The sequence below is a fragment of the Scyliorhinus canicula genome, chromosome 2 (assembly GCF_902713615.1).
Source record: "Scyliorhinus canicula chromosome 2, sScyCan1.1, whole genome shotgun sequence".
NCBI classification, from domain to species: Eukaryota; Metazoa; Chordata; class Chondrichthyes; order Carcharhiniformes; family Scyliorhinidae; genus Scyliorhinus; species Scyliorhinus canicula.
Window position 1 is genome coordinate 72,268,227 of NC_052147.1, and position 12,164 is coordinate 72,280,390.

At 44.2% G+C, this 12,164-nt stretch overlaps 1 protein-coding gene across 2 annotated transcripts in view; it reads left to right on the forward strand.

Moving 5' to 3' along the window:
• Positions 1 to 12,164, forward strand: part of ctage5 (CTAGE family, member 5) — a 120,988-nt gene that overhangs the window by 56,304 nt on the left and 52,520 nt on the right. For both annotated transcript variants that reach the window (XM_038780444.1, XM_038780454.1), the window contains exons 8-13: positions 93 to 114; positions 219 to 307; positions 830 to 907; positions 11,457 to 11,567; positions 11,717 to 11,788; positions 11,867 to 11,971. In XM_038780444.1, the coding sequence (XP_038636372.1) occupies positions 93 to 114; positions 219 to 307; positions 830 to 907; positions 11,457 to 11,567; positions 11,717 to 11,788; positions 11,867 to 11,971 (477 nt within the window). The remainder of the gene's footprint in view (positions 1 to 92; positions 115 to 218; positions 308 to 829; positions 908 to 11,456; positions 11,568 to 11,716; positions 11,789 to 11,866; positions 11,972 to 12,164) is intronic.

A 12,164-nucleotide genomic window follows, 5' to 3' on the forward strand; every position in this document is an offset into this window, starting at 1 on the left:
CAATGCATCAAAAGGCCTCGGAGATGGTGATGCTTCATGTGAGGCTTTCTATGGGCTACACCTTAACTAATGATATATTGTTTACTTTTTAGGTCAAAAGCAGAAGGTACTTGGGTAAGTCACTTAAAATTTGTAGGTGTAACATTCTGATGCAAGTTATTTAGAGCTTTAATTTCATAAGTTCACCGTTACGATCTATGTTTTGAATTCATTTATAGGGAGAGAGAAACAATTAGCAGGAACAGTTTCTCAGCTGCTTGATGAGAAGTGCAAAGTTCTCGATAGACTTAGTGATTGTACACAAAGGGTACGTGCAGCAATTTCTGCTATTTCCTACCAGCTGCTGAACTGTCGCCTTTATTTTTGATTCTTAAATTTAGAGTACCCAATTCTTCTTTTTTCCCAATGAAGTGGCAATTTAGCGTGGCCAATCCACCTACCCTGTACATCTGTTTGGTTGTGGGGTGAGACCCACGCAGACACAGGGAGAATGTGCAAACTCCACACGGACAGTGACTCGGGGCCAGGATCGAGTCCGGGTCCTCGGCGCAGTGAGGCAGCAGTGCTAACTACTACACCACCGTGCCGCCCAATTGTCACCGTTGTTATGACTAAGTGCGAGTCAGTAAATAATTTCCACTTTGGAATGCCGTTTCTTTTAATATTCCACCTAATTGCAGTCCTGAGGCATTTTTTATTCAATTAGTTTACTATAATTTAGTATCCAGAATTGACTTGAGCTCTCAGAATTTATACATAGATCTTAATTTATTTTTCTGTCTACCTAAATGATTTATTTGCCATAATTTAGCACAAATGTCTTTTTCAGTACAAAGAATTTGAAGCTTCTGTAAAGAATGCTGCTGACTTAAAAGAATCAACAAAAACAAGCACTTTACATCTTCAGGTAAGAATACTGTGAAAGAGGGTTTCAGGAAAAAGTTTGATAAAGATAGCCAGAAGATTGCGTATGAGAGATGATAATTTGAAATTGAGTCTTTGCGGTTGTAACCCCAAAATTTACTGACGCAGGATCCCATGACCAATAATGGAGGCTTGGGGTGAGCAAAACTGTGGGTGTCGATGTGGGGGGGGGGGGGGGGGGGGGTGGAATGGGGCGTGAGGGTAGCATAGCCATTGTTTATGAATGGGGAACATTGAATTTAAAATAGATGGAAGCACGGTGGCGCAGTGGTTAGCAGTGCTGCATCACGGCGCTGAGGTCCCAAGTTCGATCCCGGCTCTGGGTCCTATCCATGAGGAGTTTGTACATTCTCCCCGTGTTTGCGTGGGTTTCGCCCCCACAACCCAAAGATGTGCAGGGTAGGTGGATTGGCCACGCTAAATTGCCCCTTAATTTGAAAAAATGAATTGAGTACTCTAAATTGAAAAAAAAATAGATGTGAGTCAGCTTAAAAATACTGAAGCCACTGAACTGAAGCTAATCCTCAAGGGCCACATCTTCAGTTTTTGACATGAAAGGGGGCATGGCATTGCAGGAATTACACCTCGCCATTAGGGTTCACTACTTTGCCAATTAATCCATGCTGCAGCCGGGAGAGCAAGTTCCCACTGCAGCTTGCGGAAAAGCTAAAAATGTAATTTAAAATTAAACCAGTAGCATGAGCCACAGTTTTGATGTCGATAAGAAGAATGGGGCCAACATATTTATAAGATTCACAGATCTCTAGTAGTTTGGAAAAGGTGGGACAGTTTTTCTGGCAGTGCAACAGCATACTTAATGGTTTTAAAGCTACTTGTGTTGTCTGTGACATGCATAATTGGAGGTTTAGAATTTTGATTGGGAGAACAGATTTTTGATTGGGAGCAGGGCTTGAACGCAAGGATGTAACCAGCAGGATTGATCAGGGTGTACCAGTGGATGTAGTGTATTTTCTTGTTAATTCAAATGTACGTCATAATGTTGAGTATAAGATAAATATTGTAAATTGTTTTATCTTTTTGCCCTTGTATCAAAAAGTTTAGTTTTATTTGTTCAAAACCAACCTTGTGGCTTTATTCAATTCTTAAATTTCAAACTTTGTTTACTTTGAACAAACATTATTGGTTCCCAGCCGATTCTTACAAAAACCTGGTGAAGGTTCATAACATTCCTTAGATGAACTGATGCTTTAGCGGGAGAGGAGTTCTTGTAAAAGCAGAAGGTTCTCTGTGAGCAGTGAGGCTTCTTGTAGTTGAATTGCCAGGTGAACTTGCCAAGTTGGAACAGGTTAGGTGAAAGTCCTTCTCCCACTTTCATGATCCAGAAGTTTATTACCTTGGCTGCATTGTTGTCTCGTGGCCGGTTCGATGGCTTTCAGATGGCGTTTCTGATTCACAAGCTTCTGCTATTATATTTTTAAAGGAGTAACAAACATGGCTGCCAAACAAGCCCACTGTCCTTTTCCAAACAAGCTGGTGTGTTAGGCTGCTAAACCTCCTGAGTTGTGGAGACCGCCAGCCTTTTGTGTTTGGGATGAGGGGCTACCTTATTACAATGAAAGGTTAATGAAAACCATTTTGTATTCATCTAACACCCATTGAGCTTTGAAATCTCTATTGTCCATGGGGAAGCAGAAAAGATGAGTGAGCTGTTTTGTTATAGTGTTTTCTGTTGATGGTGCACCCTTAACAAAGGGATGAGTGCGGGCAGCACGGTGGCACAGTGGTTAGTATTGCTGCCTACGGCGCTGAGGACCCGGGTTCGAATCCCGGCCCTGGGTCACTGTCTGTGTGGAGTTTGCACATTCTCCCCGTGTTTGCGTGGGTTTCGCCCCCACAACCCAAAAGATGTGCAGGATAGGTGGATTGGCCATGCTAAATTGCCCCTTAATTGGAAAAAATTGGGCACTCTAAATTTAAAAAAAAACAAAGGGATGTGTGAATTTCACAAGGAGCTATGATTGTCCCATTTTGATTGCTTATTTGTTTGATTTTCAAGACTGTCTGTTTGGAGCTGAATCCTGCCAAGTCACATGATGTGCTACAGCCATCTTAAGCAGTTTTTGATGTTTAAAATTATCAGTGAAGAAAATCACATTAAAATTTTAATACCTTCATGCCTGCACTGGGCACAACATAATTGCATTGTTGAGAGTTCCTTCATTTAAAAAAATCTTTTTATTGGCATTTTCAAAATTATATACATTGCCATTCGTTTTAATTTGTTGTGCAGTCACAAAGGTTCCCCTCCCCACTCGGTCCTCCCTCGCTTTCCTCTTTCCATCTTGTCCTGCCTATTTCCCCCTGTCTACTGCCTATTTATTTATTTATGTGTTGGCCACAAACAGGTCTCGGAACAGTCGGGTGAATGGCTCCCATGTTTTGTGGAAGCCCTCTTCCGGCCCACGAATGGTGAATTTGATTTTCTCCATTTGGAGAAATTCTGATAGGTCGGACAGCCAGTCTGCAGCTTTAGGTGGTGCTGCTGATTGCCAACCAAGCAGGATTCTACGGCGGGCGATCAGGGAGGCAAAGGCAATGGCGTCCGCCCTCCTCCCCATGAAGAGATCTGGCTGGTCTGATAACCCGAAGCCCGTCACATTCGGGTATGGCTCCACCCTTATCCCCACCACTTTGGACATTGCCTTGAAGAAGGCTGTCCAGTACCCAGCAAGTCTGGGGCAAGACCAAAACATGTGGGCGTGGTTGGCCAGGCCTCCTTGGCACCGTTACATCTGTCCTGCACCTCTGGGAAGAACCTGCTCATTTGGGTTCTGGTCATGTATCAGGTGGGCTCTATGTACCTGCGTTAAGTTGAGCCTTGCGCAAGTGGAGGTAGAGTGGACCCTGTGGAGTGCTTCGCTCCAGAATCGCCTCCTTATTTCGAACCTCAAGTCTTCCTCCCATTTCCTCCTTGTGTCCAGTTCGGTGTCGGTCCTCTCTAGCAGTTGTTCATATAGTTCCCTCTGCCTAGGATGTCTGCGTCCAGTAGCTCTTCTAAAAGTGTCTGTCATGGTGGTCACTTGTGTGTCCTTGTCTCCTTCCGCAGGAAGTTTTGAAGCTGCAGGTATCTGAGTTTTTTTTAAATTTGAGAGGACCCAAGTAATTTTTTCCAATTCAGGGGCAATTTAGCGTGGCCAAGCCACCTACCCTGCACATCTTTGGGTTGTGGGAGCGAAACCTACGCAAACACGGGGAGAATGTGCAAACTCCACACGGACAGTGACCCAGAGCCGGGATCAAACCCGGTGCCGTGAGGCAGCAATGCTAACCACTGTGCTACCGTGCTGCCCGGTATCTGAATTTGTTGCCTTTAGCTAGTTGCAATCTCTGTGTCAGTTCTTCCAGTGTTGTGACCCTACCATCAGTGTACACATCCCTGACTGTCAGTGTCCACCCCATTCTGTCTCCACCTTTTGAAGGTGGCGTCGGTGAGTGCTGGTGTGAATCTGTGGTTATTGCAGATGGGGGCTTTGTCGGACATTTCGGTCAGTCCAAATTGCTGCCGTAGTTGGTATCGCCACTGGGCTGCTGGAGTGTTTCTTGGGCGGGGAGAGAGTGCTGCCATGGCGAGGGCCCGGAGAGTGGTCCCTTGCAGGAGGCCTCCTCAGCACGCACCCACTCGGCCTCTGGCTCCTTTGGCCATCCCCTCACTCTTTCTGCCGTCGCTGCCCAGTGGTAGAATTGTAGGTTTGAGAGGGCTAGGCCGCCCCTGGATTTTGGTTCCAGTAGGAACGTCTTTGTGATCCAAGCATTCTTTCCCCCCATACGAACGCCATGATTAATTTGTCCAGTGAGTTGAAAAAGGCCTTGGGGATATAGATCAGGATGGATCTTAGTAGGAAGAGGTATCTGGGCAGTACGTTCATTTTGATCGTCTGTACTCTCCCTTCCAGGGAGAGTGGGAGTGTGTTCCACCTCTGCAGGTCCTTTTTGACTTCCTCTGTCAGACTGTTCAGGTTCCATTTGTGCATCCCTGTCCAGTGATGAGTGATTTGGATCCCCAGGTAGCGGAATTTGTGATGGGCCAATTTAAATGGCAGACGCACCAGTGCATGTAGGTTCACCAGGAAAATCTGAGAGTTCCTTTATCATAGATTTCCGTTTTTTCCTGACAACTGATGTCAGGCTAACTGCCTGGTAGTTCTGTTTTGTTTTTCATCCTTTATTTAAATAGAAGAGATACATTCGCTAACTTACAATACGCTAGGAAAATTCTCGAATTTAGGGAAGTTTTCAAAATCATAACCAATGCATCCAAAGAACAAAGAAAAGTACAGCACAGGAATAGGCCCTTTGGCCCTCCAAGTCTGTGCCAACCATGCTGCCCATCGAAACTAAAATCTTCTATTCCCATCCTATTCATGTATTTGTCAAGATGCCCCTTAAATGTCACTATCGTCCCTGCTTCCACCACCTCCTCCGGCAGTGAGTTCCAGGCACCCACTACCCTCTGTGTAAAAAAACTTGCCTTGTCATCTCCTCTAAACCTTGCCCCTCGCACCTTAAACCTGTGCCCCTTGTAATTGGCCCCTCTACCCTGGGGAAAAAGTCTCTGACTACCCACTCTGTCTATGCCCCTCATAATTTTGTAGACCTCTATCAGGCTGCCCCTCAACCTCCGTCGTTCCAGTGAGGACAAACCGAGTTTATTCAACCACTCCTCATAGTTAATGCCCTCCATACCAGGCAACATCCTGGTAAATCTCTTCTCTACCCTCTCTAAAGCCTCCACATTCTTCTGGTAGTGTGGTGACCAGAATTGAACACTCTACTCCAAGTGTGGCCTAACTAAGGTCTATACAGCTGCAACATGACTTGCCAATTCTTATACTCAATGCCCCGGCCAATGAAGGCAAGCATGCCGTATGCCTTCTTGACTACCTTCTCCACCTGTGTTGCCCCTTTCAGTGACCTGTGGACCTGTACACCTAGATCTCTCTGACTGTCAATACTCTGGAGGGTTCTACCTTTCACTGTATATTCCCTACCTGCATTAGACCTTCCAAAATGCGTTACCTCACATTTGTCCGGATTAAACTCCATCTGCCACCTCTCCGCCCAAGTCTCCAAACAATCTAAATCCTGCTGTATCCTCTGACAGTCCTCATCGCTATCCGCAATTCCACCAACCTTTGTGTCGTCTGCAAACTGACGAATCAGACCAGTTATATTTTCCTCCAAATCATTTATATATACTACGAACAGCAAAGGTCCCAGCACTGATCCCTGCGGAACACCTCTAGTCACAGCCTTGCAATCAGAAAAGCACCCTTCCATTGCTACTCTCTGCCTTCTATGACCTAGCCAGTTCTGTATCCATCTTGCCAGCTCACCCCTGATCCCGTGTGACTTCACCTTTTGTACCAGTCTTATATATATATATATATATTTGTAAAAGAGATTTGGTTAAAGGATAGAAAGCAGTCAGGGTAAATAAACATTTTCAGATTGGCAGTAGAGTCAGTGTATACCATCTACAAGATCACCAAGGCTCCTTAGGCAGCACCTTCTAAACCCACGACTGCTACCATCTAGATGGACAAGGGCAGAAGATACCTGGGAACCGCACTACCTGGAGGTTCCCCTCCAAGTCACTCACTCGCCTGACTTGGTAATATATCGCTGTTCCTTCACCGTTCCTACATCAAAATCCTGGAACTCTATAGGACCAGGCGGAACGGTACACCGGGCGTCTCCTGGGCCACCAAAGATCCCAGGGTGGTCAAGGTAAGTGTAGGGTGACCCCCTGGCCCTCCTAGAATGTGGGCACCTTAGCACTGCTCAGCTGGCACCTTGGCACTGCCACCCTGGTACTGCCAAGCCAGCAGGAGCATTACCTGGGGGCCAGGGTGGCAGTGCAAGGGTGCCCAGGTGCTGGGTGGCACTGCCAAGGGGCGAGGGGGCCCATGCCCATGAAATCAGGATGGGGGGGTTTGAAGGGTGGGGGAGTGCAGGGCAGGTAAGTAGGGGGCTCCGGGAGGTTGGGTGGAGGGGGGGTGGGCTGAAGAGGGGGGGACCCCAGAGCAGGGTGTCCTCACTTGGGGAATATGAGGTAGTGTCCATGTGTGTGTGTGTGTGTGGGGGGGGGGGGGGGGGTCACATTGCCCGTGGGTTGGGGGGTGGGGGAAGCCTCAAGCTCACTTATTCAAAATAGCAGCCTGATCTAAGTTCAGCTCCGCAGCGCAAAAAAACATTTTGTTTGGGCTAAACTGGTGAGAAAGTCCCCAGGGCCCGAAAAAGTGACTAAGTGCCATCGAACAGCGGTGGGGAACTCGCTGAAAAATCCGCCACAAATTAACTTAGAAATTTTTGGGGAGAATCAGGCCCAGAGAGTTCCAAAGCCACATTACACTCTGAGAGAAAAAGTCCTCCTCATCTGAATCCCAGAAGGGTGGCCCTTAATAAGGACTCATCCACAGGAGGAAACATCCTTTCCACATCTACCTTGTAAAGACTATTCAGGATCCTCAATCAAGTCACACACCCCCCCCCCCCTTCCTCACTTCTAAACTCCAGTGGAAAAGAGTCCAACCTGTCCAATCTATCCTCATAGGTCAGCAGTCTTAAAGCAACAGCCCAGTCTGACAAATGGACCACGCACAATAAAGGGAAAGTATTGGTTATGAATGTGAGAAATGGATTTGCAGAGAGGATGGAATGACGGCATTTTTGGAGGGTGACTGAGGGATGGGTGTGGGATGAAACTATAAGTTGAAGCTGAGTGTGAGTATTGGCTGTTCAAGTGGAGCTGTGAGGAGGTGCCTGGAGAGAGAGGAGTGGGGTTGTAGGGGTATTGGCCTAAGGAACATGGTACAGGAGTATGCTGGAGAAGTCAACGTTTGAGGGCTGACACCTGATGGTATTATGCAACTCCCCTTTCCTACCCTCACAAGGTAATGTAATTGAAGCTCTTGCAGCATTGAATCCAAGCTCGATGGACCATATTTCTTCTTTATTTAAATTTAGAGTACCCAATCCATTTTTTCCAATTAAGGAGAAGTTTAGCGTGGCCGATCCGACTAGCCTGCGCATCTTTGGGTTGTGGGGGCGAAACCCACACAAACACAGGGGGAATGTGCAAACTCCACATGGACAGTGACCCAGAGCCAGGATCAAACCTGGGACCTCGGTGCCGTGAGGCAGCAGGGATATCCATTGCGCCACCGTGCTGCCCAATGGACCACATTTATGCCTCAGCCAATTCCTCCCACGCCTACTTGATTTGAGAAGCTGTTCTCTTACCCCAGGACCTCTAGGGAAGAGTTGGAGAACTAGGGCAGCCTTTTCATGTCATGCTTTCATTCCAGTGGTTGCTAAGTCATACAGACCACATCCCTTTTGACCCCTGCTGACCTTCCCTTAACTAGAAAACCTTCCTTTGACCTGTGCAGGTTGTCATCATGTTCTCACATGTGATTGGTGAGGAAACCCAGAGTTAACAGTCATAGCAAAGCCTGCTGCTGCAAAAATTGGATTCCATTTTTAAAAAATATATTTATTCGAGCCATTTTCAATTATTGTAAAACAAAACACAGCATCACTAACCATCACTCCCAAACCAAACTCCAAATACAAAATAGAGCCCCTATATCCCAACCCACATCACCTGCATCTTTTTTTCTAAGTCTAATACCCGAAAAGCAACCCCCGTCCCCCCCCAACGTTTACCATTTCTTAAAGAAGTTGATAAATAACACCACCTCGAGAACAACCCCTCCCCTGAACCCTGATAGCAAACTTTAATTTCAATAATTGGATTCCTTTTTTAAAAATTTAGTGTACCCAATTAATTTTTTCCAATTAAGGGGCAATTTAGCGTGGCCAATCCACCTAGCCTGCACATCTTTTGGGTTTTGGGGGCAAAACCCATGCAAACATGGGGAGAATGTGCAAATTCCACATGGACAGTGACCCAGAGTCAGAATTGAACGTGGGACCTCGGCGCCGTGTGGCAGCAGGGCTAACCCACTGCGGCGCCGTGAGGCAGCAGGGCTAACCCACTGCACCACCGTGCTGCCCCAAAACCTATAATATTCTGAGGAGACTTGACAAGGTAGATATGGAGGGACTTTCTCCTGGCTGTGGTGTCTAGAACTAGGAGGCTTAGTTTCAGAATAAAAGGTTGTACAATTAGGATGGAGAGAAGTGTTTTTCATTCAGAATCTTTGGCATTCTTTACCCCAGGGGATGTTGATGTCCAATCATTCTGTATTTTCAAGGCTAATAACAATAGATAATCTTTTTGGATATTTAAGAGAACCAAGGCAGGTGGGAACATGGAGTTGAGGTTGAAGATTAGGCATGATCCTGTTGAATGATCAGGCAGCCTTGAGGGGCGGTAAGGCCCACTTTTATTCTAATTTCTTGTGTTCTTATATTCTTTAAAGCAATCTTAAGTTTGTGGAGGCTCAAGCACATCTTTATCAGTGCTCAAGAAATGCAGTTACAGTATGAGCAGTCCACCTTCCAAACATTTATGCACATGTGACAATTCACTCATCTGCGATTTGCAACATTTGAAGCAATGTGATTGTCAAATGCTTTCCTTTGTGTAGGCTGGATAGGAGAGCCACCCGCTACACTGGCTGCTGACCCTGGTACCCCCCATCCCACCATCACTTACCTATGACTTGTGACCCTGGCTGATCCTAGCCCTTGCCTTGGGTGCATTGCTGGCAGTTACCATCACTCTCCTCAATGGCAGCTGCAGGGCTGTAGTTGGATGTCACCTCTCGGTGGGGGCATGATTTCTGCCTGGGGTTCTTGGTCTGCTGCTGCCGCACAGCTGAGCACTTAATTCAGTGCACCTTCCCAAAAGGAGGCAATGCAGGGCTCTCACCAGGACTGGACGAGACTCCTGATGCTTCCGCTAAATACTGCCAAGATTTTGGGAAATATTGTTTGTGTTTTTTTGCTGATTAGAAATGACTTAACTAATCAGCAAAAAAACACAAACAATATTTCCCAAAATCTTGGCAGTATTTAGCGGAAGCATCAGGAGTCTCGTCCAGTCCTGGTGAGAGCCCTGCATTGATTAGAAATGACTTAACAGAGCCATTCATGCAACTGTTCCGGGACCTATTTGTGGCCAATGTACAAGAGGAAGAATAGTCGGGGGAAGGTAGCGGGAGGGGCTACAGGTTCGGTACGGGGGTTCGATGGCTAGCTAAGGCCCAAAACCAAACTAAATAAACATGTTGGGGGGGGGGGGGGGGGGCGGGCACAGTTACTACTACGAAGATGCTTACCTGTAAATATGTATGTTAATTTTTGCGTGTTTGTTTGTTGTTTTTTTTCTCCTAACAATTTGTAATTTGTTCAATATAAAATATGAAAACTGAATAAAAACATTTATAAAAAAAAAAAAGAAATGACTTAACTGATGAAGAAAAAAATTGACACATTCAAAATTGACACAATACATTTATAGATTTGCTGATAATGCTAGTTGAGCAATGAAAGAGCAATTGATAGTATTTAAGGAATGTGGATAAATGAAAACAAGTACTAGATGGAACTTAATATGAATGTTCGGATTTGGAAGCAAGAAAGAGTTACATAATGAGTGAGTGACCAGTAGAAAAGGAGACAAAATTGAATTTAAAAAAATTTTTTTTTTAAAGGAGAAAAAATTGCTTATAATTATCCACCACACACAGAGTAATCAGTTAATCCAAGGCCAGTTCCTCTGCCTAAACCAGTCATTGTAAATACTCTAATGCATCAGTCGAAGTAATGCCTTCCAGAAACTATCGTCCATGTTTGAGATTTCTCATCAGTTCTACTGCTTCTCTTGTCCTTTAGCATAATAAGGATTTACACATTATTACTGATTTACACATTATTACTGATTTACACATTATTACTTATGCCCCATCAGCCGCCATGATACTCAAAATGATACATTCTGAATTGTTCATAATTTGAAGTGTACCTAATAGATTATTTTACATATTTAATATTTTCACACCTGGCATTGTTTTTTAAATTGAGGTTTTTTCTTTGCATTTCTTATTTCGTTATTCTGCCATTTGCTGCCAATGGATTTTCTCTCCTTATAATTATATATTTCAGCCCATACCATCAATAAGTAAGTTGGCAGTGATTAGTTTGAGATATAAAATATTTGATTAGGAATATCAACATCATGTTTGATAGATTTTTAATATGGAAATGTTGAAATAATCACTGTTTCCTAATCTAAGAATGATTCTCCTATTGTTGGTACAGTTTAGAAGAGGCTCAGCTTTGTGTGCTGGATGCTTTTGTTAAACAAAGAGGAAGATTGAGATCTGATTGCTGCAACAAGAGGACTGGTAGATTGTGATCTGATTAGAATTTTTGACTTGTTTATCATTCCAGTTGAAAGGTCTTTATTCTTGTTTTCGGATGGTGATAGAATCAGGTCTAAATGTTTTGAGGCCAAAGTTTTTCCCCCCAATTGTGTTGGGGTTTGTTTGTACTAGTTAGATGCCATTTAAAACAAATTTCATTTATAAAACTTTTTTTAGGACACATATGCCAAATTGGATACATCAAATAGCAATCTTAGACAAACCATTGATCAGTTTGTGCAGGATCTAGAGGAAGAGAAACAAACCCGATCGCAAAACAGCAATCTGGTATGTAATAAAAGTACATTTCCACTTTCATTTGAAGCCACTACTAATAATTATATTTAGCTTATATCTGTATAAAAGATGTTGTCGAATGTGTGAAGAATAAGAAGCATAGGTCCTGTGCAGATTTAATTGCAATTTACTCCTTGCAGTTCACAGAAATCCAAGCAAATTTAGCTGACCTGCAAGATGAAGCACAGAATCTTAAAATCCAAGTTGAAGAGGTAAGGGTGATGAAGTAACACTGCTAATTTGTTTACAGTGTGATTAGAAAGACCCTCAATGTCTCTTTGTCTTTTAAGGCTAAAAATGATTTAAAAGGAATTCAGAATAATAATTCAAAACATCAGGAATCATTCCAAACTGCACAAGAGGAAAATTATCATCTTCAACAAAGCAAAGAACAGGTATGACTGTAATATTTCTTGCAAATATTTCATGGGTTACAACATGTGATTAAGTAACATTGCTAATTTGTTACAGTGTGATTAAAAAGGCCCTCAATGGTCTCCTTCCATACCGTAGGGATTCTATGATTCTATAAATGTCGTGATTACTTTGGGAATTGGGTTTTTTGCAATTATGGTTACTAATCTGTGG